Source organism: Electrophorus electricus, chromosome 3, assembly GCF_041902795.1.
Source record: "Electrophorus electricus isolate QZ-2024a chromosome 3, ASM4190279v1, whole genome shotgun sequence".
Taxonomy (NCBI): Eukaryota; Metazoa; Chordata; class Actinopteri; order Gymnotiformes; family Gymnotidae; genus Electrophorus; species Electrophorus electricus.
Window position 1 is genome coordinate 10,673,286 of NC_137499.1, and position 26,715 is coordinate 10,700,000.

The 26,715-nt window shown below is 46.2% G+C and overlaps 2 protein-coding genes across 13 annotated transcripts in view; one reads left to right on the forward strand and one right to left on the reverse strand.

Annotated features, from left to right (window-relative positions):
* Positions 1-20,538, reverse strand: part of inpp4ab (inositol polyphosphate-4-phosphatase type I Ab) — a 44,795-nt gene extending 24,257 nt beyond the window's left edge. For 5 of the 12 annotated variants that reach the window (XM_027004647.3, XM_027004643.3, XM_081710226.1 and 2 more), the window contains exons 1-15: positions 20,361-20,538; positions 10,278-10,445; positions 8,618-8,662; positions 7,358-7,476; positions 7,160-7,276; positions 6,929-7,008; positions 6,402-6,513; positions 6,137-6,227; positions 5,483-5,630; positions 5,164-5,294; positions 4,964-5,068; positions 4,470-4,578; positions 3,685-3,702; positions 2,775-2,961; positions 1,198-1,413 (exon numbers count right to left, since the gene is read on the reverse strand). In XM_027004647.3, coding sequence (XP_026860448.2) covers positions 1,198-1,413; positions 2,775-2,961; positions 3,685-3,702; positions 4,470-4,578; positions 4,964-5,068; positions 5,164-5,294; positions 5,483-5,630; positions 6,137-6,227; positions 6,402-6,513; positions 6,929-7,008; positions 7,160-7,276; positions 7,358-7,476; positions 8,618-8,662; positions 10,278-10,368 — 1,569 coding nt within the window. In that variant the 5' untranslated portion in view covers positions 10,369-10,445; positions 20,361-20,538. The remainder of the gene's footprint in view (positions 1-1,197; positions 1,414-2,774; positions 2,962-3,684; positions 3,703-4,469; positions 4,579-4,963; positions 5,069-5,163; positions 5,295-5,482; positions 5,631-6,136; positions 6,228-6,401; positions 6,514-6,928; positions 7,009-7,159; positions 7,277-7,357; positions 7,477-8,617; positions 8,663-10,277; positions 10,446-20,360) is intronic. The other 7 variants (XM_027004649.3, XM_027004646.3, XM_027004652.3 and 4 more) reach the window with 5 other exon arrangements.
* Positions 20,539-24,316: 3,778 nt separating this feature from the next.
* The window catches only part of tmem182b (transmembrane protein 182b), a 2,628-nt gene continuing 229 nt past the window's right edge, over positions 24,317-26,715 (forward strand). Inside the window, exons 1-5 of the mRNA XM_027004698.3 lie at positions 24,317-24,628; positions 25,085-25,208; positions 25,299-25,397; positions 25,496-25,633; positions 26,035-26,715. The exon at positions 26,035-26,715 is cut by the window's right edge and continues 229 nt beyond it. Of these exons, the coding sequence (XP_026860499.2) occupies positions 24,449-24,628; positions 25,085-25,208; positions 25,299-25,397; positions 25,496-25,633; positions 26,035-26,315 (822 nt within the window). The 5' untranslated portion in view covers positions 24,317-24,448 and the 3' untranslated portion in view covers positions 26,316-26,715. The remainder of the gene's footprint in view (positions 24,629-25,084; positions 25,209-25,298; positions 25,398-25,495; positions 25,634-26,034) is intronic.

Consider the following 26,715-nt stretch of genomic DNA (forward strand, 5'->3'; position numbering starts at 1 on the left):
GTGTGTGTCCATACCCACTCCTCCTTGTGTGTGTGTGTGTGTGTCCATACCCACTCCTCCTTGTGTGTGTGTGTGTGTGTGTGTCCATACCCACTCCTCCTTGTGTGTGTGTGTGTGTCCATACCCACTCCTCCTTGTGTGTGTGTGTGTGTCCATACCCACTCCTCCTTGTGTGTGTGTGTGTGTCCATACCCACTCCTCCTTGTGTGTGTGTGTGTGTGTCCATACCCACTCCTCCTTGTGTGTGTGTGTGTGTGTCCATACCCACTCCTCCTTGTGTGTGTGTGTGTGTGTGTCCATACCCACTCCTCCTGTGTGTGTGTGTGTGTGTGTGTGTGTGTGTCCATACCCACTCCTCCTTGTGTGTGTGTGTGTGTGTGTGTGTCCATACCCACTCCTCCTTGTGTGTGTGTGTGTGTGTGTCCATACCCACTCCTCCTTGTGTGTGTGTGTGTGTGTGTGTCCATACCCACTCCTCCTTGTGTGTGTGTGTGTGTGTGTGTCCATACCCACTCCTCCTTGTGTGTGTGTGTGTGTGTGTGTCCATACCCACTCCTCCTTGTGTGTGTGTGTGTGTCCATACCCACTCCTCCTTGTGTGTGTGTGTGTGTGTGTCCATACCCACTCCTCCTTGTGTGTGTGTGTGTGTCCATACCCACTCCTCCTTGTGTGTGTGTGTGTGTGTGTGTCCATACCCACTCCTCCTTGTGTGTGTGTGTGTGTGTGTGTCCATACCCACTCCTCCTTGTGTGTGTGTGTGTGTGTGTGTCCATACCCACTCCTCCTTGTGTGTGTGTGTGTGTGTGTGTCCATACCCACTCCTCCTTGTGTGTGTGTGTGTGTGTGTCCATACCCACTCCTCCTTGTGTGTGTGTGTGTGTGTCCATACCCACTCCTCCTTGTGTGTGTGTGTGTGTGTGTGTCCATACCCACTCCTCCTTGTGTGTGTGTGTGTGTGTGTGTCCATACCCACTCCTCCTTGTGTGTGTGTGTGTCCATACCCACTCCTCCTTGTGTGTGTGTGTGTGTGTCCATACCCACTCCTCCTTGTGTGTGTGTGTGTGTGTGTCCATACCCACTCCTCCTTGTGTGTGTGTGTGTGTGTCCATACCCACTCCTCCTTGTGTGTGTGTGTGTGTGTCCATACCCACTCCTCCTTGTGTGTGTGTGTGTGTGTGTGTGTGTGTGTGTCCATACCCACTCCTCCTCGTGCCAGTCTGTGGGCAGAGAGGTGCGGCTGTTGCGTCCGCTCCACTTGGCCAGCAGGGTGTCCTGATCATTGCGCAGGACCACGTGCTCGGCATCGGCCGATGGCGAGGTCTTCGAGGCGATGTAGTCGGGTCGCGCGGCGTTCAGCGCCTGCACGGCCGATGCCAGCAGCTTGCAGTCACACACCGTCACGAGCTGGCGCGTCTGGGAGAATGACACATATGTCCATGATGATGGCAAACGCTTTAACATGAACCACATTAATAGCTTAGTTAAGCATTCAACCCCCCACCATCATATCATGACTCTAGAACCTGCGTCAGATGTGTTCTCGTTAGAAGAAGCTAATGATGCGTGTGCTGTGCGTTTATCCCCTGCTTGCTTAAGATCGGCTCTGAGTTTACTTGCTGTTCAATTCAAGGCTTCTTGTTATCTGTAATTACTCGCTGCAGGTGTAGTTTCGCCTGGGCCTTAGTGTGAATTGGGGGCGGACTTGGCACTTATTAATCTGTTAAATTAGGACGACTCCGCAGTGATCAACACCTGAAGAAGCTTTTGTTGTGCTTTTCTTCTAGTTCCTGATCTACACTGAGGATGGACCTCTCAAACTTATCCAAGTATAATTTTTTTCCTCACACTTTCTCAAACTGTCATCACATATGTCCACACAAACCTAAACATCTTTCCAATCGGAAATGTGTCTCACAGCTCCTGTCTACAAACCCCCAGATCTCCGACATCATCACCGTCGTAGACGCAATCTCAGCAACCTCGTGTGGCACAGATCGTGGTGTCTGGAGGGCTCTGGTGTTGCCAACCAGCGGTCCATAAGCATGACTTCATCTCAGCCTAGCATCCCTCCACTCGCTACACCTCCCGGCTCTAACAGACCTGGATGACTCCTGAGAACTAGGAGACTCCGCCTGCCTGTCCTCTGCCTTTTCATTCACACACTCTCCGAGGCGTCTCACCAGGGGTAGTGGCACAGGTTTACTGTTGTCTCAAAAGATGTAACATCTTCTCATGGCTTGTCCTACCACTGCTATGCTGACAATACCCAATTAATTCTTTCTTTCTGTCCCCTACAGTCGTTCAAACGCAGAGTGAAGACCCCTCTATTTGTGGAATATTTAACTGACCACTGACCCTGCTCCTGTGTTGACTAACTAAAACTCTAGTCCTTATTGTAGGGTATTTATTACACTGATGTTGACTGCTCCTATGTTGACTAACTCTGATTGTTGTCTGTTAAAAGAGCTTATATGTGTTTCACACTTCTAGTCATCAGCAGTGATCCCTGAATTTCTACAGTATTCTAGTTCACTGGTATATTGCACTCTAACCTACGGTACTAGGATGTATTCTATGAGAAAATGACAAAGAACTTTGTAAGTCGCTCTGGATAAAAGCGTCTGATAAATGCTGTAACTGGAACTGTAATGATCACACCCCATTGGAACCCATCCAGCCCCATCCACAGGGAAGATGAACTGGTCTGTCTGGGTGCAGAGATAGGATATATGGAGACAGATACGGGGGTGGAGAGGAGGATTCTTGGTGTCCACCTTGTCTGCCAGGATGGTGAGCGTTCTTTCCAGGCCGTTGGCAGAGTGTTCCCTAGCAGCGCGGGACAGGCGCTCGGCGTAGTAGCTGACCTGAGTCTTCAGTGTGTTGATGTGTGAGATGATGTCTTTGGCACGGACCGTGTCCTGAGGGACGTATACGATTGACTGGGAGCTGGTCAAGGTGCTTCTGAGAGGACGTAGAGAAGGTAACGCATATTAAACGCTCTCAAACACACACACAAATGCACGAAAGGGATGTATGTACACACACAGTGATTGTATAGAATGTCAGGACAAGAACGTACACATGCGCGCGCGTGCACACACCCTCAAACACCCACACACACACACACACCCACACCCACCACACACACACACACACACCACCCACACACCTACCCCCCCACACACACACTCACCCACACACCACACCCCCCCACACCCCCCCCACACACACACACAAACACTCACACACCCACACACACTCTCACACACCCACCCAAAAACACTCACACACCCTCACACCCACCCACACACCCCCTCACACACACACCCACCCACACCCACACACGGAGACAGCGAGAGTGTGGACTGTCAGAATCTTTTCATTTCTATGTCCCTATTTCCCCTCCCAGAATGCAATGGGGCTCAGCAACCCAAATATAACAGCTGCAGTAATTCTCCAGGACAGCAGGATCAACTTATGAACAGATGAACGGATGAATGGAAGAGCTTTTCTCCTAAAAGCCCATGCACGTGAGTGTGAGAGGCATCGCTCCAGGAGGCGGAGGCACCATGCACGACCTGCAGCGTTCAACATGATACACTGAGGACAGAGGCAGTGGACCCAGGAGAACGTGCATGCACAAGACTACAGAGGAGCACAAACACAACACAAACCCAGACTCACCGTTCCTCCTCATAAACGCTGGGCAGAAAATAACGGAATTAAAGAGCCAGAAATCAAAACAACTCAAATGAAAAAGTTTACAGTCATTATAAAACAGCTATAAAGCTGTCAGCGCTAACAGTGCCTGAGGTAGCAAACTGTTGCAAATGAGTGAGTGAGAGAGAAATTGTTAAATGTGAATGAGTGACGAGCCAAGTCCTTGATGTACTACATCTAAAACACCTAGGAAAAACAACAGCAAAAAATAATAAAAAAAAAAAAAAAGAACTACACCACCATGATGGGTGAACTACAACACCATAAGGGAAGAACTACACCACCATAATGGCTGAACTACAGGTTCAGGACTGGGGATACACATGGATGGTATGTAAACAGGGTCACAGACACACACACAGACAGATCTCTCAATGTGTTTCTTATTTACATACACACTTGCATGAACGTTTACACGCATATACACATGCACACTTGGAAGGACACACACACACACACACACACACACACGGAGACAGACATGAACGTGGGCTTTCCTTGCTGCCTCTATATGTCTCTTATTCACATGCACACACATGTAGACGCACACACACATAATTTTTCTTCTCTGCCACTCTGTGTGTTTCTTACACACAGAGACACACCCACACAAACAGAGAGACCCACCCACACAAACAAATGCAGACAGACCCACGCAGACAGACAGACAGACCCATGCAGACAGACAGACAGACCCGTGGAGAGACAGAGACACAGATACAGACAGACAGACCCAAGCATGCACTTACTGCTTCTTGGTCTCCTCAAATTTCTGGATGAGTTTACGCAGGCCGTTGTTCTTAAAACCCTGACAGTGGGCCGCAGGAGCACCGATTGTCACCACATCGTAGGTGTGATCTACACACACAGATCCACAAGAAAAGTGCATTGCCTCGTGGCCATTTCCCAATAGGAGAGACATGTTCAGTAACTGATAACACAGCTGACACACACACGCGCGCGCATTCATATTGTTCTGTGTTATCCACCTGCCATGGGGCCAGAGTGACAGCAGTTGCTTACTGGAGAAGAGCAGAGAGTTTTTTCCTAATAAGGAGACGTGTGTGTGTGTTTCAGCATTACCACATAAACACTGAGCCCTACACACACACACACACACACACACACACACACACACACACACACACACACAAGCTGAGCTGGCTTGAGAGAGAGAGAGAGAGAGAGAGAGAGAGAGAGTGAGTGAGTGGTAAAGAGTGTGTGTGGAGGGTGAGACCATCACCATAGCCAGAGTCGTCCTGCACCCTCATCCTCTGGACATGGAGGTTCGTGGGCATAAACTCGAGCTTCCTGTCGGCCTTCAGGCTACTCGCTTTGAAGGAGGGGCCTGAAAAAAGGGCACAGACAAGTCTCTGTGAGCAGTGTGAGGAACAGCCGTACACTCAACAACACACTGGCTTGTCCCGTATGGGTGAGCGGTACCTTTGTAGTCCTGGAGGTCGTGTAGGGACTCCTGATATGTGAGGATTACACTCTGGTACTGAGTCACTATTTGCCGTCTGAGATTTTCCCAGCATGGAGATAATTCTCCTAGCTGCTCTAGCTCACACACTCTGACACACACACACACACACACACACATTTTATTTGATTTATTTTAAATTCCTCTCTAAAAATAACACTGTGTGAGTGTTTATATGCGTGTGTGAGAGTGAGATTGTGTAAATATGCATGTGTGTGTGTACACGTGTGTACATGTGAGTTGTTGTTTGAGTGTTTCTGTGTGTACGTGTGTGTGTACCTGACAGCATCCTCCTCCAGTAAGAGTCTGATGATCTGTCGTGGCACGTTGAGTGACAGCACGCTCTCTGCCATCTGTTCCAGAATGCGCAGGTGATTGCCGTCTGTGGTGGGGAAGCGGTATGTGCGGGACATGGTCCCGCCGAACACTGCCAAACACACAACCACGGTTTGGTTCAGCCACAAACACTGCCAAACACACAACCATGGCAACCACTGCATCTTGAGGAATTCACCATCACCATCCTGTGACTTCAACAAATGCCACAGATTTTGTTCATGTACACTCTACCCAACACTGTAAAGGCCACTCTACCCAACACTGTAAAGGCCACTCTACCCAACACTGTAAAGGCCACTCTGCACAACACTCTACCCAACACTGTAAAGGCCACTCTGCACAACACTGTAAAGACTGGGTTCTCTGTCGTCCACTGCCAGCTTCATGCCTCAGTCCTGGAGGGAACTGAAACCCAGTTGAAACCCAGCGGCAGTCTGGTCCCACCACACAAAACCACCAGTAGCTTCTTTAATAACCAGTAACTTTCAGGGAGTGCTTTTTTAATAAATATTTATTTGCCAAAATTAATTTTGAATTTTTAAATGTAAATAAATAAAGAACTGTGACCTATGACCCAGACTTTGACATGATCACCTGATCGCAGGAATGTATCTTTGTTTAAGGATGCATGTTTGGCTCGAATACCCATGGACTCAGTCAGGCTCTCGTCCACGGCAAGGACCGTCTGTGGAAAAGAGTTACACACACACACACACACACACACACACACACACACACACACACACACACACACACACACACACACACACACACACACACACACACACACACACACAGATGTCCCACACTAGCCTATATGTGCGTATGGCTGCAGGAGGTTGGATGGGTGGAGCCTCACTCTGCCGTTGACAGTGTCCGGTATCCGGGAGACCGGCACCTGCTGCTCCCGCTTCTCCTCCAGTTGCCAGGCGATGATTGTGACGCTGCCTACCTGTGCATTCTCCGGAGAACTGCAGGTTAGTGGCAGAACAATGTCAGTGTATGAGCTCTTCAACTGCAGCAGACCTGCAGGTAGGTAGTTTCTTCCTTCCTTCCTTCCTTTCTGTGTCTTTCTTTTTTCTGTCTGTCTGTCTGTCTGTCTTTGCATCTATCTGTCCTTCCAACTGGAAGTGTGAAACTAAGGCTGCACAATATATCAGTTGTTAATAAATATCACAATACTGTCCTCTGGAATACTGATATCACAGAACTTTATGCAAATAAGATCTTTAGCACATCTTTAAGTCGTGTTTTCAAAATATTAACAAACATATTGCAATCAGAACATGTAGGAAAATAATGGCAGTTTAAATAAAGCTTAAAATAACAGTAGTTTAAATAAAGTTTAAAATAATGTAGATTTGAGCCATGAAGGTGAGCACATGCCTGAGAGGGAGGAGTAGTGTGTGGGTCTGCTCCTGAAGGAGATGTTTCACTGGGAACATGACTGAACCCAGTAAATACATCTGTAGAGACAGAGAGAGAGGTGGGGGGGGAGAGAGTGAGTGAAGGAGAAAGAGAGAGAGAGAGAGAGAGAGAGAGAGAGAGAAGACAAAATATTAGTGATCATTTTCATATTTTTAAGTGTGTGTGTGTGTGTGTGTGTGTGTGTCTCACCGTGCCATGGGACCGGTCCTTCACGTCGTACACACAGAGTTTGATTTGAGTCTGTGGGTTGATGAAAGAGTCTGGGAAGAAGGCCACACTGCTCAGGAAGGAGGGGTTGGCCGTGCCCTGAAAAACACGCCACACAGGCATGAGACTGCTATAGCTGGTGGGTGGGGAACTGCTGGAGGGTTGTGGCCACTGAATTACCTCAATGGTCTCTGTCTGGGCGTGCTTGGTCCAGAAGGCCTGAGGGGGGGTGGTGCAGCTCACAGACACAAAGGTGCTTGGCTTACGGTCCAGTGACGGAGTGGTCAGATCACTGCAGGCTAGACACACCCACAGGTACACACACATGCACATGCACACAGTCAGACATGCACACACACACATGCACACATACAGTGAGACGCACACACACACATGCATGCACCCAGTCAGACGCGCACACACACACAGACACGCACCCAGTCAGACGCGCACACACACACAGACACGCACCCAGTCAGACGCGCGCACACACAGACACGCACCCAGTCAGACGCGCACACACACACATGCACGCACCCAGTCAGACGCGCGCACACACACAGACACGCACCCAGTCAGACGCGCGCACACACACAGACACGCACCCAGTCAGACGCGCGCACACACACAGACACGCACCCAGTCAGACGCGCGCACACACACAGACACGCACCCAGTCAGACGCGCGCACACACACAGACACGCACCCAGTCAGACGCGCGCACACACACAGACACGCACCCAGTCAGACGCGCGCACACACACAGACACGCACCCAGTCAGACGCGCGCACACACACAGACACGCACCCAGTCAGACGCGCGCACACACACAGACACGCACCCAGTCAGACGCGCGCACACACACAGACACGCACCCAGTCAGACGCGCACACACACACAGACACGCACCCAGTCACACGCGCACACACACACAGACACGCACCCAGTCACACGCACACACACACACACACACACACACAGATACGCAACCAGTCAGACGCACACACACACACAGACACGCACCCAGTCACACGCGCACACACACACAGACACGCACCCAGTCACACGCACACACACACACACACACACACACACAGATACGCACCCAGTCAGACGCACACACACACAGATACGCACCCAGTCACACGCGCACACACACACAGACACGCACCCAGTCACACGCACACACACACAGACACGCACACACACACAGACAGGCACCCAGTCAGACGCACACACACACGCACCCAGTCAGACGCACACACAGACACGCACCCAGTCAGACGCACACACACACGCACACAGTCAGATGCACACACAGACACGCACCCAATCAGATGCACACACACACACACACACACACACACACACACAGACACACACACACACACACACACAGACACACACAGACACACACAGACACACACACAGTACTGACCCAGGCTGAACTCCAGCACAGGCTCATCCGGGTCCTGGCTGTTGCCTAAAAAACAAAGCAGGTCAGGTCAGATCCAACTTCCAGCACGTTTAATTGAAGAACATAAACAAATCCTTTACTTAAGCATCACATGTTGAAATCTTGTTGAAGTGAGAATACAGTAAACATGTCAAACAATGGAGCCCAATATAATAAACGTATGGCCCAGTCACTGATAGTGCTGCTGCAACTCCACATGCTAAAACATGTGCGTGTTCCAATTCTGGCCTCTGTATGTTGTTAATTTTCCAAATTTCAAATCAACCTGAAACCAAAGTGAACATTTTTACATTGTTAACTCCTTTGTCATGTTATTCATGATCCACAGGGAGGATTCCATTCCTGTTTCTCTAGTCTTTATAACTCTGCAGAGGTTTCTGTCTGCCTAGAAACCATTTCTGACGTTCCACTATGTAGCTATGGACAGAAAGTGGGCAAAAAATAATATTAAGTTCACACCAACACCAGCTAACAGCTAGGTGTGGATTTGTTTTTTTTACTACCCATAGCCTTGTGCCCCATATCTTAATTACCATGGTAACGGGCCCTGTGGCTCGAAGATTACATTTTGAAGAAGTTGGAGAACTGGCAAAGACCAGCTTATAGAGGAGGCATTTTAGCTGGGACAGAGTTAAGAACACAACTCACCTACACGCTGCTAAGGATAGACACAGCAGTTCTGTCAGATATACTGATGTGTATAAGTCATTCTGTATACAGATACACTGATCTGAATAAGTCATTCTGTATACAGATATACTGATCTGAATAATTCATTCTGTATACAGATATACTGATCTGATTAGGTCCTTCTGTACACATACATACTGATGTGTATCAGTTATTCTGTATACAGATATACTGATCTGAATAATTCATTCTGTATACAGATATACTGATCTGATTAGGTCCTTCTGTATACATACATACTGATGTGTATCAGTTATTCTGTATACAGATATACTGATGTGTACAAGTCATTCTGTGTACAGATATACTGATCTGTAAAAGTCTTTCTGTATACAGATATACTGATCTGAATAATCATTCTGTATACAGATACACTGATCTGAATAAGTCATTCGGTATACAGACAAACTGATCTGTATAAGTCATTCTGTATACAGATACACTGATCTGAATAAGTCATTCTGTATACAGATATACTGATCTGAATAAGTCCTTCTGTACACCTACATACTGATGTGTATCAGTTATTCTGTATACAGATATACTGATGTGTAAAAGTCATTCTGTATACAGATACACTGATCTGATTAGGTCATTCTCTATACAGATACCCTGGCAATGCTTGGCCCCTTACTAAACTCTTACTAAATTAATCTCCACCTGACTACTGACCATCTAGCACCATGTAATGGTAAAGAGTGGTAAAATATGGACACATTATGCTCCACGATAATGCGTTTGTTCAGATCTGACACTTCATAATCCAATCAACTGCCATTTGATAAGACTATGCATTGGTCATATGTTTTACCTGTTCCCTCAGAAACACAACATGGTTTAGAATTAATATACATTCTGCTTTCTGATTCATGCTGACTTTGTCTGCATTAAATGTACTGCATGTGCACACAACCTACAGTGCTTTACTGACCGGCTAGTGCAAGATTGAGCATCTCCGTGGAGATGTCCAGGGTGCTGGCCCGGTACACAGACCAGGGACGGTGCCGTTCTCTAGCAGACATCCTATCAAGGGTCTCACGGCCCCCTGAGAACACACTCCTCCGGGTAAGGCTGAGGCAGCTACCTTCTTGAGCTGAAACTGTAGAAGAGAAAGAAACACATTTCAACCCAAATGAACGTAGTGTTATAGAAGATAAAAGAGAACATATGTGAGAACGTCTGTGGGCTCAGGGCCCTCTGAACAGGGACAACGCAGGGACAAACCCAGCTCTCCAACAGACCATTACCTGTTCTCACTGCCACGTGTATGGAAGCTCCATGATTCACTGAAACAAAATCATTTCTGATTGTTTCTCACTGGACTCAGCCACAGAACTTGGATTTTTTATGAATAAATGTGCATTTTCTACTTTATGAATAAAGGTGTAACGTGTATTTTCTACTTTATGAATAAATCTGTAACGCGCATTTTCTACTTTATGACTAAAGGTGTAACACGCATTTTCTATTTTAGGAATAAAGGTGTGCGCACGCTGAGACTGACACACACGCGCACACACACACACACACATATACACCCCCACACAAGTGATGCAGACTGTCAAAAGGACAGCACTGAAGATGGCACACCATGTAAATAAATAGTGAGTCAGAGTGAGTGAGTGAGAGGGATGCGAGATGGAGTGAGAGAGAGAGCGAGCATGAGTGAGTCTTGGTCGAGTTCCTGGTTAAGAGACACAGTAAAGAAAAAGAGAAAGAGAAAGAATGGAGGAATAAAGAAGAGATTACTGGTTGCATTTTTTCCTTCTAATCATATCTACTTCCTTCTTTCAGTGCCTTCTGTATTCACTTGGTAACTGCAGGGAAGCCCGCCCTGCTCCCCTGGTCTCTGTCCTCAGAAATCACAGTCACTACAGAGGTGCTTAAGAGACAGCACTGGTCAAACTCTTCAGCAATGGAGAAGCCCCTCCTCTTCATCAAACACATCCAGCTGAATCACTAGCATTCTCAAATAAGCGGTGGTGAGGTGCGTGGGGGGGGAATGGATGGATGGATGGATGGATGGATGGAGAAGGAGAAAGAGAGGGAGGATAGAGAAAGATAAAGAGAGAGAGAGAGAGAGGGGGGGGAGGGTGGATTGGGAAAGAGAAATAGAGACAGAGAGAGAGAATGAGAAAGAGAGAGAGAGAGGGGGGGAGGGTGGATTGGGAAAGAGAAATAGAGACAGAGAGAGAGAATGAGAAAGAGAGAGAGAGAGGGAGGGAGGGAGGGGGAGAGACAGAGGGGTGGAGAAAGAGAGAGGCAAAAACAGAGAATGTGTGAGAGAAAGAGTTTTCAAATTACTGAGTACTTCCTGTCAGTTTGTTCATCATTCAAACACACTTTTTTCAATTCTGATGTAGTCAGTCATACTTTTCGCTGACACCATCTGCTAGTTGTGAGACTGTGGTCTGGTGTAACACACTATATGTGCTGAAACCCTGCAGTATAGACAAGATCTCTAGGCAACTGCTGCCTGCATTTCTGTACCAGGCCCCTGCACAACAAAGACCACCATCCAGTCACGCAAACCGTTCTCTCCTTAACGGGACCGAGTCCTCTCTCCTACCACAGTCACATGGGACGAGGGCTACACAGTACCGCTCTAATCTTCTTTTTAAAGGAGAAGACATGATCAGCAGACTTTAAGCACCTTATTAAGAGTGACTAAAGCAGCTGATGGTTTCTGTAGGTGGGGCAGAAAGAGTCTCGAGCCTCAACCAAGTTCTGGCTTGGAGAGACATCAGACATGTCAGTCCACTCCACTGCTCATCTCCATGGAGATATGTCGCTGCGGACCAATGTTCTACAACCCCCCTGGGGTAAAGGTGTTTTTGCTACACTAATATGAGCAACAAAACTGGACAACTCAGAACCCTGGAGGTCTATGAGATGATGATCTCCACAGCTCCAGGTGTCTGGATACAAGTTCTAATGGGTGCACCATTACTGAGCATCTAGAGTCCGCTAAACTAAGGCTGACAGCACTGGCATTCAGACATACACGAAAGAGACGCCAAAAGAGTGAAGTCCGTCTGTGATATTTTCCAGGTAAGTGGTTAAGGTACTTGAATTGTAATCAGAAGGTTGCCAGTTCAAGCCCCACCACTGCCAAGTTGTTGTGTTCAGACATAATTGTAAGTTGCTTTGAATAAAAGCATCAGATAAATGACATAAATAAAATAAATTAATCCTTTATTAATTAAAAAACAAAATCTTGCAACTAATGATAATAAAACACAAGAAAAGGTAATGAGACAACAAACACACACAGGGCACTTGCTTCTGGTCACCCACTAGAAAAGAAATGTGGGTTAAAAGAGGCTACCCACAATAAGACATCCAACACTAATTACCCACTGGTTCACTTGGACCATCTCTCTGACGGTCTTTCAGACTACACTTGGCCACGCCCCTGCTGCCAATGCCCTCTTTGCCAATCAACCAATGAATCCTCTCAGCTGCAGTGCTACAGAACCCTGACTGTGGATCTGCCCAGAGCTGAAACAGCCGTGCTCAGTGGTTAGGAGATGTCAAAGCAGAGCACCTAAACGTCTCAGAGGAGGAAACAGTGTTATAACGGTAGATGTCCAAGAGCAAGTCAGAAACATGAAGAACTGGGCAGCCCAATACTGGCTACAGAAACTAACAGTTCTGCATGACTCACTCACAGAACAAATGAACCTGCTGCTAAATACTCACTCCCATCTGGGCTGAACGCGGCACAGTACTGGTCACGAAGGACCCCAACATGGGCCAAATCAATACAGACCAATAACCTACTACAGACTGATAACCTACTACAGACCAATAATCTACTACAGACAAATACCCTACTACAGACCAATAACCTATTACAGACAAATACTCTACTATAGACCAATAACCTACTACCTACTAATGCTAACGTATTTGTTACGATTAGTCCCTCCCAGCTTCCGTGTTCCATGTTTTCCCTGTCTTGTGTATTTTAGTTCCATGCCATCGTTTCGTTTTCTCCGCCCCTCGTTTGATTTTCCACACCTGCCCCTCGTTTAGTTCAGGTATTTAGACCCTGCCTTGTTTCCTGTGTCTTTTGCTGTTCATTACATTTGTGTTTGCTTCATTGCATTTCTGTGTTCTTTGTGGTTGTTTACTTCATTGTGTTTATTTGTTTATTTGAATGTTTCCTTTTATGTGGTTGTATTGAATGTTTGGATGTTACAAAGCCCGTCTGTTTTTCCTAGCCTTCGTGTTTCTTAGCCCTGGGTTTTCCTAGTGTCTTTTGTTATAGCCGGATTCCCCTGTTTGCCTTTGTTTTTGTATTATCATATATTCTAGTGACCTCCGTATTGGCTCTATAACCCTGGACTAGTACAACGACTCCGATTAACGACCTAATAAATCTCGCTCTTCTCCGCATATGCGTCCGCCTTCTCACCGTTTACCGTTACAATATTCTCTGTGAAAACGACCTGGAATGAACAGCAGTTGAGACGGCCTCATTAAGTAGAGACTCCGCCACCTCACCAGCCACTAGACGCTTCAGCTGGTTTATCTGGTTAAGCTCAGAGGTCTCTGACATCACTGCCTTCATCCAGGACTACCGGCATCATGTCTGTGGGGCATTTGGATTTTTCCCACTCACAGAGAACGTCAAGCATCTGTACATTCCAGACTTCGCCCTCCAGGATACAATAAACTGATGAAATTGGAAAGGTGGCAGTCTCCATGGTGACAACACGACCTGACACCCAACATTACAAAAACTACAACAATGTCAAACCTTCCTGTTCACAAACAGGATAATGGCTGCCCTGCGCATGAATGCAAGCAGTATTGAGAAGGTAGAGCTCTGTGCCCATGACGGCTGGCGCGGATGCCCACGCCACTGCCCCCCCCCCACCGTAAACCTAAAACCTAAACTCAGAGTTAACGAGAGAGAGGCTGGAAACGAGTCAGAGGGCCATATATAGATCCTGGTGAGTGCTGTTTCTCAAAGCCCTGTGAACTAGAGCGAGAAGCTTGGGAGAGCTTTTTCAGATTATCCCCACAGACTGCCTGACACACTTCACAAAAACTGGCCCACATATTGGAACTGGAGATGTCTCTTCAGGGGTGAGCGTATGGACTAGGGGGCAAAGTCATTAAACGCACTTCAAAACAAAACAAGAAACAGACATGGAGCTATAGTGTCTGTTTGGGTATAGCTATAGTGTCTGTTTGGGTATGGGTATAGCTATAGTGTCTGTTTGGGTATGGGTATAGCTATAGTGTCTGTTTGGGTATAGCTATAGTGTCTGTTTGGGTATAGCTATAGTGTCTGTTTGGGTATGGGTATAGCTATAGTGTATGACTGGGTATAGCTATAGTGTATGACTGGGTATAGCTATAGTGTCTGATTGGGTATAGCTATAGTGTCTGATTGGGTATAGCTATAGTGTCTGTTTGGGTATGGGTATAGCTATAGTGTATGACTGGGTATAGCTATAGTGTCTGATTGGGTATAGCTATAGTGTCTGATTGGGTATAGCTATAGTGTATGACTGGGTATAGCTATAGTGTCTGATTGGGTATAGCTATAGTGTCTGATTGGGTATGGGTATAGCTATAGTGTATGACTGGGTATAGCTATAGTGTCTGTTTGGGTATGGGTATAGCTATAGTGTATGACTGGGTATAGCTATAGTGTCTGATTGGGTATGGGTATAGCTATAGTGTCTGTTTGGGTATGGGTATAGCTATAGTGTCTGATTGGCTATGGGTATAGTGTCTGATTGGGTATAGCTATAGTGTCTGATTGGGTATAGCTATAGTGTCTGATTGGGTCTCGGCTGAGCAAAGACTAAAAGGACTCTGGAGCCTCCTGCCTGGTCGTGTCGGTATGTGTTATGCTGGTGTGTGTTATGTCGGTGTGTGTTATGTCCCACATGGATTTCCAGGTAAGTGCCTGGAAGACACTAGGAAGACACTTTTAGATGCTCCAACTGAGATAATGGTTGTCATGACGACAGCCCTTAAATAACTTGAAGAGCTTGCAGTCATTAGTTCAGCTCTGAACAAGGCCACAGTACAAGGAGGACTGGACAACATAAAATAAGAAACACATGGAAGTATAACTCACAGACAGGATGTCCTGTGATGGCCTGCAAATCACTATCAGAGAGTGTTTAGTCCGCATGGCCAAGGTTAGGCAATTACTAAAACAGTATGCAACATTATGTCATTGCTGTTAACTGTAAACATGACCACACTTGTAGTGACCAGCGAGAGCAGATGTTAGAGTTAGAACCAAAAGTCTTGGTTTTCAATTTCCTCAAACTCACAGTTTCAGTACGGAGGCGTTTGTGTGTGCAGATACACCCAAACGAACCCTGATCTCCCCCGCCCACCTGCACACATCCCTCAGGAGAGAACGTGTGTGCGTGTGTTTATTTTGAAGGTACTTGTCTTGTAATCGGAAGGTTGCTGGTTCAAGTTCCACCACTGCCTAGTTGCCACTGTTGGGCCCCTGAGCAACACCCTTAACCCTCAATTACTCAAGTTGTACTCAGTCATAATTGTAAGATGCTTTGGATAAAAGCATCAAATAAATGCTGTAAATTTAAATGTGCTTGAAGGATCACATTTTCCACAGAACAGAGCACAAAAACCATACAGGGGAAAACCCTCTTTCAGTTTCTGTCTGTCTGCTCACACACACACAAACAACCGACCTTGTCCTCCCTCAGATCTGCCACTGTATCTCTCAACACTCCCACACTAAAAAGCAGAGCTGCACTTTTCTCCACTTTAGCCCTTTTGTTCCTTCTGCTTACATAACATTTAGAACAGTGTCACCCCCACACAGTCATATCACATCAACACACAAGTGCATTTTACAACAAGAAAACATACAGCAAGTAGAATTAATTACAAAGGTGTCAGTTTTGCATAACAGCGGATGTTGCACTGCGACAGGAAGGTTCATTCTCTTCCTTTTACACTGACGAAAGCAACAGGTCACTTCCTGTTCTTGACAGATCACAGAAGAGGCCATAAACTCAAAGTAACAAGAACTACTGCTAAAGGGCACAATAGTGTTTCTGTTTGTTTATACAACACAATCACCTTCAAATATTACAGAACAGCAAACTTCTGCTTTCCACGAAAGGGCAAGTGTGTCCTGACCCACGGCCTCTGGCGGACCTGGATCCGCTGTCAGATGTAAACCAGAAGGATCTGAACATCTAGGTTGACTCATGACATCATTCTCACCGGCTGCATGCTCCGCCCACAGCGCGGAGGCGTGCCCATCACGCATCTCTGTGCAGCCAGCCCTGATGAGCTGCTGCCTTGCCCACAATCTCCAGATGGCCTGCGCTGCGTGTGTGTGTGTGTTTGTGTTGAAAGCAACAGTCCTGTCCCTTCAGGAGCTCTCTTACTCAGAATGAAGCATGCATAATTTCCTTGAAAGACAGCAACAGCTGTAACCCTTTCAAATGAAAATGAGCATCAGTTGTTCTCCCTGAGGCAACACACACACACACACACACACACACACACACACACACACACACACACACACACACACACACACGCACAATTCTGACCTGCTTGGCCAATAATATCAGTGTTCCACAGCAGAGATACTGTATCTCAGAGTGAACGACATTTCCCACCATGCCGCACTGTGATCAATATGTCGATATGTGCCATCAGGCTACACACTGACAAAACCATTCAGTGAGTTTCATAAAGACAGCCAGGAGCACAGTGATGATGCAGAGACACTCCACTAGACAGCTGCCCTTCATGTGCCGGTACCAAGCTACGGCTGCACTCTGCCCTCCCGTGAAACGACTCGGTGAGCATAAGGTGTACTTCAATGCTCATCACATCAGCTCCTCCTTCCTGGGAATTACAGGAAGTCTCTCTTAAGGGCACTGACAGCTGAAATTTGAAAACAACCCAGCAAGTCATCATGGCAGACCAGGCGTGTAGTGGTTCAAAGGAACAGATCGGCCTAAAGTAAACAATGATGCAACCCACAGCACAGACGATGACCAGAATTTTGTAAATGACATCACTGGAAGGTGCTAGTGCCTGTTCTGCTAGTCACAGAAAGAATGATAAGTCAGCAAAAATAAGGCATACTAGGCATGTTGACAGGTGTGTGTGTGTGTGTGTGTGTCTCCATGTACATACACATCCGTGCACACATACAGAGTACCAACATGAAGCCCAGAGGAAATTGTTTGAATATAGGAGAATAAAAAAACTCTTGCATAACGGCACTGTAAGAAAAGAAGGTTTCAAAGGTTTGTGTTAACACCACAGTACAGCACAGAGAGGTTCTTTATCCCATCTCAACTCAGCTAAACTATTAAAGACCGCACTGCCTTTTGGACCATGTGACGGGGATGCCATGTTAAAGGTCACTGCTGACACACACATGTTCGAATGCCACTGAGCGAAGAACAAGCAGAAAGCTGGGCTTTTCCTACAGTTCCTTTTCTCCATTTTCAGACACTGGTTTCTGTTTGGATTCCATCTCCAGCTTACAAAAAATGACACAAAGGAGAGACTAGCAGACAGGAACTTAAAACTGCACACAATGCAGGTACAGAATATCCCCAAGTCTATAAAACATTGGACTCAGTAATACAAACAGTGGAGTAGTTTCTATTTTTAAAACTAACTTTCCATTTCAGAGGCCTTTTAAACATATCTACGCACTCTTCAACTAACTACTAATCAGGATAAACCTGTACACAAACACAATGGTTATGAATAATGTGTTCCACATTTCTTTCTCTCTCTGTGCCTGCAGTTTCTGACAGGATTCAGATTAAGGCCGTCAGTCACCGAACTTCTCCGGTCACACAGCTGATGGTAGTTTTCCGTCATCAGTATGTCCCATGCTGTCGGGGACTGAGAGAGAAGGTTCCTGATCTCCTCACTCTATAGGCCATGGTTTCTAAACCAGAATGTTTCCCATTCCTGGAACTCCTCAACATTGGGAGGTCTGTTGTGCAACACGGGTGCCTCCCCCAGCACAGAACTGTGCCTCGGAGCCTCAGGTGGGAGGACCGCACCAGATCTGCTCATAGCCCTGTGTGGGTTTAACTCTCGGCTGCCTAGCTGCACATCAAATGTGCAAAAACTCGGGTCAGACCAGAACCAGGCCCCTGAAAACACACCAAGCTGAGTACAGCATGTCTGACAGGCTGGAACGGGTCCACGCTTTTCAACCACACAAACAACAACAAAACAGAAAAATTCTTGACCACAACATTGGCTGTGTTCTTGTCTAGAACCAACAAGCCTGTGACACAAGAGGTCAAAGGGTGGTGCCCTGCTGTCATAATGAAAACTCATTTACTCGCTTTTCTGTCATTTATAACTAAAAACGCGAGAACAAGTGAAAAAATAGCAGCACTGAATCATCAGTGGTCCTTGAAATTTGAACAAGTCAATTCTGGATGGATGATTCTTAGATTCGCCTTCAAAGCTAAATATGCAAAACCAGAGTGTATTCCGAATTCATTTTCTGGATTGCGGACGCCTACATCCAGATACGGAATCATGTTGCTCTCAACCAGTGGAAACCTGGGTCTGCTCAGGAAAACCAGCACTGTGAAGACGGAAAGCTCCAGTCTCTGGAATAAGAGAGACTGTGTCATGAATAATGCTTGACAACAGCAGTGTGTGGGACTAACAGAGTCTGCAGAGAAAGGATTCATAAACACAGCATGCTTATTAAAAGAGAAAAAGATGGATCATGCATGTCCTAAAGTTAACATGAAATCCTTACATCCCTGTTTATATAGTGCAGAGCAGAAGGGGCGGGGCGGAGAGGGCGGGGCAGATGGAAGGCTTTGCCAGCCTGAGGCAGAGGGAGAATTCTGACCCCATCAGGGATCTCATCTCCACAGCTAAACCTTGTAGCCTCAGTAGCACAACTAAACCCAGATTAACCAGGAACCCTGAGAGGCTAGACTGGGTCCAGGGGTGGATTCTGTTGGCTTAGTAACAGGGTCAAAAAGCCAGTCTCAACCAACAAGAAAACAGTTTGCCCAAAAGGTCACTGTAGATCCTGAAGAGAGTCAGTCTGGATTACATTAACCGTAATATGATGCGAAATCCTTGTGTGGTTGTGGTGTGGAAAAAACACATTAAATCAGGAGCCATCATCCAGTCTACATTCATGTGGATTAGGCTAAACAGTCATTAGCCAGTTTTGTCCTGATGTTAAGAATCTGTTCATAACAAGCTTGTAGGCGGGGTCTCGTTTTCCTGTCAAACGCGTGCAGCTAGCTCAACTCCGCTAACAGAGTAGCGAGAACACTGTTCTCTCTCACGTTTATGCAACAGCCTGTCAGCAACTGTGTGATCACTTGACAATGCCAGTAAAAGGTACTGCAGGACTGTAGTCGCTACCAGACACAGCACTGATCAATAAAGATCAGTGTCCAGTCAAGATCACCGGTCAATAAAGATCAATAAAAGATGACTGATCAATACAGAGCCTGCAATAGCAAAGTTCAGCCGACGGAGACACTAAGGAAAAGACACTGTTCACCTTAAACACTTGTTTATAGTCCAAGTGAAGATACACAGCTGAAATAGTATGTTAGCTGGTTTGGACTGGTCTGTTGATCATACCTTCATAAAACATAACTAAAATTGAAAACCTCTCCACACAACACAAGCTTTTATGATCATACCTTCATAAAACATAAGGCAAGCTGGACTTAACTCCATCTAAACTACTGTATGAAAAGCGCTATTCTGACCAATAACGAACCCAGAGCCCTGGACCCAGTACACATTGAAGCCACGGGCGAAATGTCAAACACGAACACGAACATAGCAGGCCAACGAAGTCATCTAAGTTTGTCCTAACTGCGCAGCCAGTAGCTAAGCTAAAATAAGCTAAGCTAAGATAAAAAAAGCTAAGATAAGCTAACGCACCGCACTGAGATAAACGTGTCTCTGTAGACACACGCGACGTTTCTACACCTTTACACACGCTAAGGCCGCACGAACTTACGGCTCACTGCGTCCCGGGGTCAGTCCATGACCCGCACACACTCCGCGCCTTCAGTCCGTCTCGGTGTCCTAACAGACCCGCACACAATCCGCGCCGTCAGTCCGCCTGTATCCGCACAAACCCACACACTCTCAGCCCTGAAGACAGGACCCCGCTGCCTGCGCCACTGCACACTCGCCCCGCCCCGTGTGACGTCACGGCGCTGGACCCGCCCCCTGCGCACGCCCAGCCTGCGACCGCACGTGCAGCTTGGCCAGCACGATGTCATAATGTTTTAAAAACAAATTAAATATAAACGCACATTTTCTTGTCATTTAATGTAATGTTTCTATATAGGCTGTGAGGACAGCAATAACTATGTAATAACCTCCATGTATTAGGACACGTGAGTCTGAACACGGCCCGTCTGTGGGTCTGAAGATGTACTTCTGCTGCACCATATACGAAACCATTATTTATATACCACATCACTGCGTTTCCCACGAATAAAGGCTATACAATTAGTGCAACATTTCTTTATATTTCCTCATATACTACATGTGTTTCAATCCTTTTTTTTGCCATTATAAACGCCCACCCCATGATCTATGTGCTTGTGATTAAGGTAATGTTGTGCTGCCACCGCGTGGTTATTTGTTGTAAGTGTACACAAGTCCGGCAGTTTGATGTCCTCACATCTGACTGACACTTGGGCTGTCTTATGTCTTCAGCAAACAGATGTCCTAAATGTTTTCCATCCTTGACATTTACCAATATAAATAATTCCAGTGGAATTCTTAATCCACAACTATGATCAGGTGAAGAAGAACTGGTCTGATTCTGATTTGGTACGGGTACAGTATAGTCTAGTCTCTCATGTTGTGGTTGTAGGTTGGTGTTGTATGTGTGTATGGTTGCATGTTGGTGTTGTGTGTGTGTGTGGTTGTAGGTTGGTTTTGTGTATGTTGTGGATGTAGGTTGGTGTTGTGTGTGTGTGTGTGGTTGTAGGGTTGGTGTTGTGTGTGTGGTTGTAGGATGGTGTTGTGTATGTTGTGGTTGTAGGGTGGTGTTGTGTGTGTGTGGTTTTAGGTTGGTGTTGTGTGCGTTTGTGTGTGTGGTTGTAGGTTGGTGTTGTGTGTGTGTGGCTGTAGGTTGGCATTGTGTGTGTGTGTGATTGTAAGTTGGTTTTGTGTATGTTGCGGTTCTAGGTTGGTGTTGTGTGTGTGTGTGTGTGTGTGCGTGTGTGTGTGTGGTTGTAGATTGGTGTTGGTAGGTTGTGCAGTACGTCTTCTAGAGTGTTTTGTGGAGTTTGGCCTCTCTTGTCATTAGTACTGCATAAGAGAATTACACAGGTCACAACTTGTACTGTTTTCTAACATATAGATTATTTTGTGTAATTTTGTGAATTATTTTCCTCCATTTAGCAGGATTTCAGGAGGGTGTATGTAATGGCATGGTTGATTGTCATCTAGTGGGTGTACTGAGTATAAATACAGTCAGCACTGGGTATTGTGCAGGACAGGGTGGGTAAGGGGAGCAGACTTGTGACAAAACTTTAAAACCTATCAGACCCACAGACGCACAGACCCACAGACTCCACAGACTCTACAGACCCACAGACTCTACAGACCCACAGACTCCACCGACCCACAGACTCCACCGACCCACCGACTCCACCGACCCACAGACCCACAGACTCTACAGACCCACAGACTCTACAGACCCACAGACCCACAGACTCTACAGACCCACAGACTCTACAGACTCTACAGACCCACAGACTCTACAGACCCACAGACTCTACAGACTCTACAGACCCACAGACTCTACAGACCCACCGACCCACAGACTCTACAGACCCACAGACTCTACAGACCCACAGACTCTACAGACCCACCGACCCACAGACTCGACAGACCCACAGACTCTACAGACCCACAGACTCTACAGACTCTACAGACCCACAGACTCTACAGACCCACCGACCCACAGACTCTACAGACCCACAGACTCTACAGACCCACCGACCCACAGACTCTACAGACCCACAGACTCTACAGACCCACAGACTCTACAGACCCACAGACTCTACAGACTCTACAGACCCACAGACCCACAGACTCTACAGACCCACAGACTCTACAGACCCACAGACTCTACAGACCCACCGACCCACAGACTCTACAGACCCACAGACTCTACAGACCCACCGACCCACAGACTCTACAGACCCACAGACTCTACAGACCCACCGACCCACAGACTCTACAGACCCACAGACTCTACAGACCCACCGACCCACAGACTCTACAGACCCACAGACTCTACAGACCCACCGACCCACAGACTCTACAGACCCACAGACTCTACAGACTCTACAGACCCACAGACCCACAGACTCTACAGACCCACCGACCCACAGACTCTACAGACCCACAGACTCTACAGACCCACCGACCCACAGACTCTACAGACCCACAGACTCTACAGACCCACAGACTCTACAGACTCTACAGACCCACAGACCCACAGACTCTACAGACCCACAGACCCACAGACTCTACAGACCCACAGACTCTACAGACCCACCGACCCACAGACTCTACAGACCCACAGACTCTACAGACCCACCGACCCACAGACTCTACAGACCCACAGACTCTACAGACCCACCGACCCACAGACTCTACAGACCCACAGACTCTACAGACCCACAGACTCTACAGACTCTACAGACCCACAGACCCACAGACTCTACAGACCCACCGACCCACAGGCCTGGTGACACACTGAAGTGGTCACTGCTGGTACTCCTCACTGTAATGTGGCAGGGTCTCCTACTGTTTCCACTTCTGCAGCACTTCTCACAAAACCTTGTAAACTGTGCTGTAAAAGGCAATTATTATTATTATTATTATTATTATTATTATTATTATTATTATTATTATTATTATTATTATTATTATTATTATTATCGGCATATAGCTGCCAATATCTGTATGTATATATTTATTGTAAATTGCAGTTCAAAAACCTTTTCAAAGGCATCTGGCATCAGCTGGTATATGTGTACATCTGTTGGTATTCGTGTACATCTGTTGGGAGTTGTGTGCATTTGCTGGTATTTGTGTGCATCTGCTGATATTTGTGTACATTGTTGCATAATGTGACCACTTACTTTGACTTTTGCTGTAAAGGGCAGCATGTGTACATGAACCTCACCTTGTGTGTGCCTGAGTCATGTGTTCTGGTCACTGTTGGCTTGATTGTGGGTGGCACCAAAAGCCTCCACCGGGTTCCTGAGATAGTATAGTTCACTAACACACACACTAGTACGTACATATACACTAACACACACACTGGTACATACATATACACTAACACACACACACTGGTCCATACATATACATTAACAGACACACAGGTACATACATACACACTAACACACACGCACACATCATATAAGTACACATTCCAAAGTATATACACACATTACCACTTATGATGTGTAAATGTTATAGATCATATATAACAATGTGTGTATATTCCTTGCAGAGAACGTTGATCTTCTGAGTAACTGCACTCTGGTCAGATTTCAGAAACTGAAGACCTCAGGTTAATTCTACAGATCTTGACTGTTGTAGCACATAAACTTACCATGTGTTTTTGGGTGTGAAATATGTGTTAGTTTAAGTAATCTTCCATGAGTGGCACAGCTACCACTGTAATAGACTGGAACAAACTTTACAGCTATATTTACCCTGCTGGTGACACATGATAGATTCTGTTTGGACTGTTTTTAGTCCTGTCCTGTATACAGCTGAACATGACCTCATCCAGCACTGCCTTCTTGTGCACTGTGACTAAAGCAACACTTGTCAATCATGCACGCCAAGCTCTTCTTTTTAGCAGCTGTTATTTTTGAACCATGTCACACTTCTCTTTTAAACTGGCCTGGGATCTGTAAGTGATGTAAGCCAGAAATAATTACTTGGGGTGGGGAGAAATACAATTTCAGTTCACACACTGAACTGTCAGATAGGCAAAGCAGAGAGACGGACATGGACAACACTGTGGCAGGCACAAGGCTTGGTAGATCCTGCAGGTAAATGAGTGTGAGCTCCAGCACCATGCGGCCAGCGGTGCTGCACTTCTTGGCCGGGTTCTGCGGAGCTCTGGGCTTTGCTCTGCTCCTGCTGTCTCTCAGCACGGACTACTGGCTACTGGCTACCGAGGCCTGTGACTCACAGGGCCAGATCCCAGCAAAGCTGCCAAGAGTCATTACAGAGGTGAGGGAAGGTAGAAGAAAGTAGCACACAGCCGTCCTTTTAACTGGGGTCACTTCTCTGATACAATGGACTAAAATGGCATGCACTTGGTAAACAGAAGCCCAAGAGTAACCGGTGTTCTATTTGAGACTGTGAACAGCTGTGAATTTGTGCTCTGATGCAGGGCTATTCTAACCGTTCAAGATCAGAGCTGGATGGGATTCTTTCGTGATCAGACTTAAGAAACTACAAAATACAATGAATTGTTCACAGACTGAATGTAATTCCCATTAGCAGCTTGACAGTCTTAGTGTTGAGTAAATAGCTGTAATGAACGAAGCAGAAAGATTTTTGCATGTCATGTACTGCAACCCCATTTTACACTCACATCAAAAAGAACAGTAATTTTTGCCAGACTAAAATGAAACAAGAACAGTAATTCCTGTCAGATTAAAATACAATACTTAAAATGTGAAGGATGGTCTGCGAGAAGAGTCAGGTGGTCCTAAACTCCTGTCCTACCATGAAGGCATTTTCTGGAGATGCACGTATCTGAAGAACCTGGACAGAGAAGAGGACAGTATGCTGGACTTCTGGATCAGTAGGTTACCACAGCAGGACACCAATGTGCTTATGAAGGATTTAAAATAACTGTACTATAGAAAATATTCTTCTGTCCTAATTCTTACAGCCAACCAGGCATCAGAGAAGAAGTGTGTGCCATCGTATCTCTCTGATGTTCCACTTTCTGAGCAGACAAAGCACATTTTATCTCCAGTTTCAACAACAGGTGAGAAGTTGACCCTCAAAAGCCTGAAACACATTTATAAGAGCAGAATTGTCCTGTAAGGTTTAGTCCACTGAAGTCCTGTCTGCTATGCTGTCCAGTGCACAGGGTTTACTGGTGCCTTCTGTCCATGCTGGGCCTGACCTTGGTCATCATCGCTGTGTTCCTCATAGTCTGTGGGATCCCGACGGCCAGCCGTCGTCTGTACAAAGCGGGAGGAGCTTTCTTCATAACTGGGGGTAAAATGGATTCATTTTTACACTACATAATAATTCATTACTGTGCTTTTACATGATATAATAATTCATTACTGCTTTTTTACACTACATAATTTATTACTGCATTTTTAGACTACATAATAATTCATTAGTTTTTACACTACATAATAATTTATTACTGCATTTTTACACTATATAATAATAATTAATTACTGCTTTTTTACACTATATAATAATTGCTGCATTTTTACACTACATAATAATTCATTACTCTGTTTTTACACTACATAATAATTCATTACTCTTTTTTACATAATAAGTACATTTTGCTTTTTCTGCTTCCTTCCTTGCAAACATCTCCCTCTCCAGTTTTTGAAAGCTCCTTCCATAATCCCCCTTGTACCTTATGGCTCTGTCTGCAGGTCTCGTGCAGCTGACTGTGGTGGTGTTGTTCGCTGTCTGGGTGCAGGGCTCATCATCGTTGGAGCGCTACGCCCTCCAGCGGCGGTTCTCCACGTGTGCCAGCCTCCACCTCTTCGTGCACTATGGCCCGTCCGTCCTGCTGGCGCCGGTCGCCTCCTTCTTCAGTGTGCTGTGTGGCCTGTTGCTCCTGCGTGTGCGTCCCCAACGCAGGGTGGGGGTCTGCCACGCTCACGAAGAACCTCCCACCGCACAGGACAGACGGGGAACCAGCACGCTGTAGCACAGTAGCAGAAGTCAAACCAGAAACACTGCCACTGTTTCTGTTCTGGGTGCCCAAGGTGTCCAGAACAGAAACTTTGCAGGACAGGTGTGCTGCTGGATTGCACTTGATCGTAAGGTTAGGGTTAGGATTACTGGTACACTGTTCTGTCTGAATAATAAATTAGAATGGGTGGGATGAGAAACAGCATGAAAAATACTAAAGAGAATTTATCAGAAGTTTCTAATCACTCTATATGAGGGTGCTGGCTCTAGGTGTATGATTTGAGTGAGAAACTGGAGAACTGTTTTGTATTACTACAAAACAGATCTGATTTTCTCTGTTAGTATTTCTCACTTTTTAAAAACTCTTTAAACACTGTGGTTTAGGCTGACAAGATCTCGTTAAAAAAGTATACGAA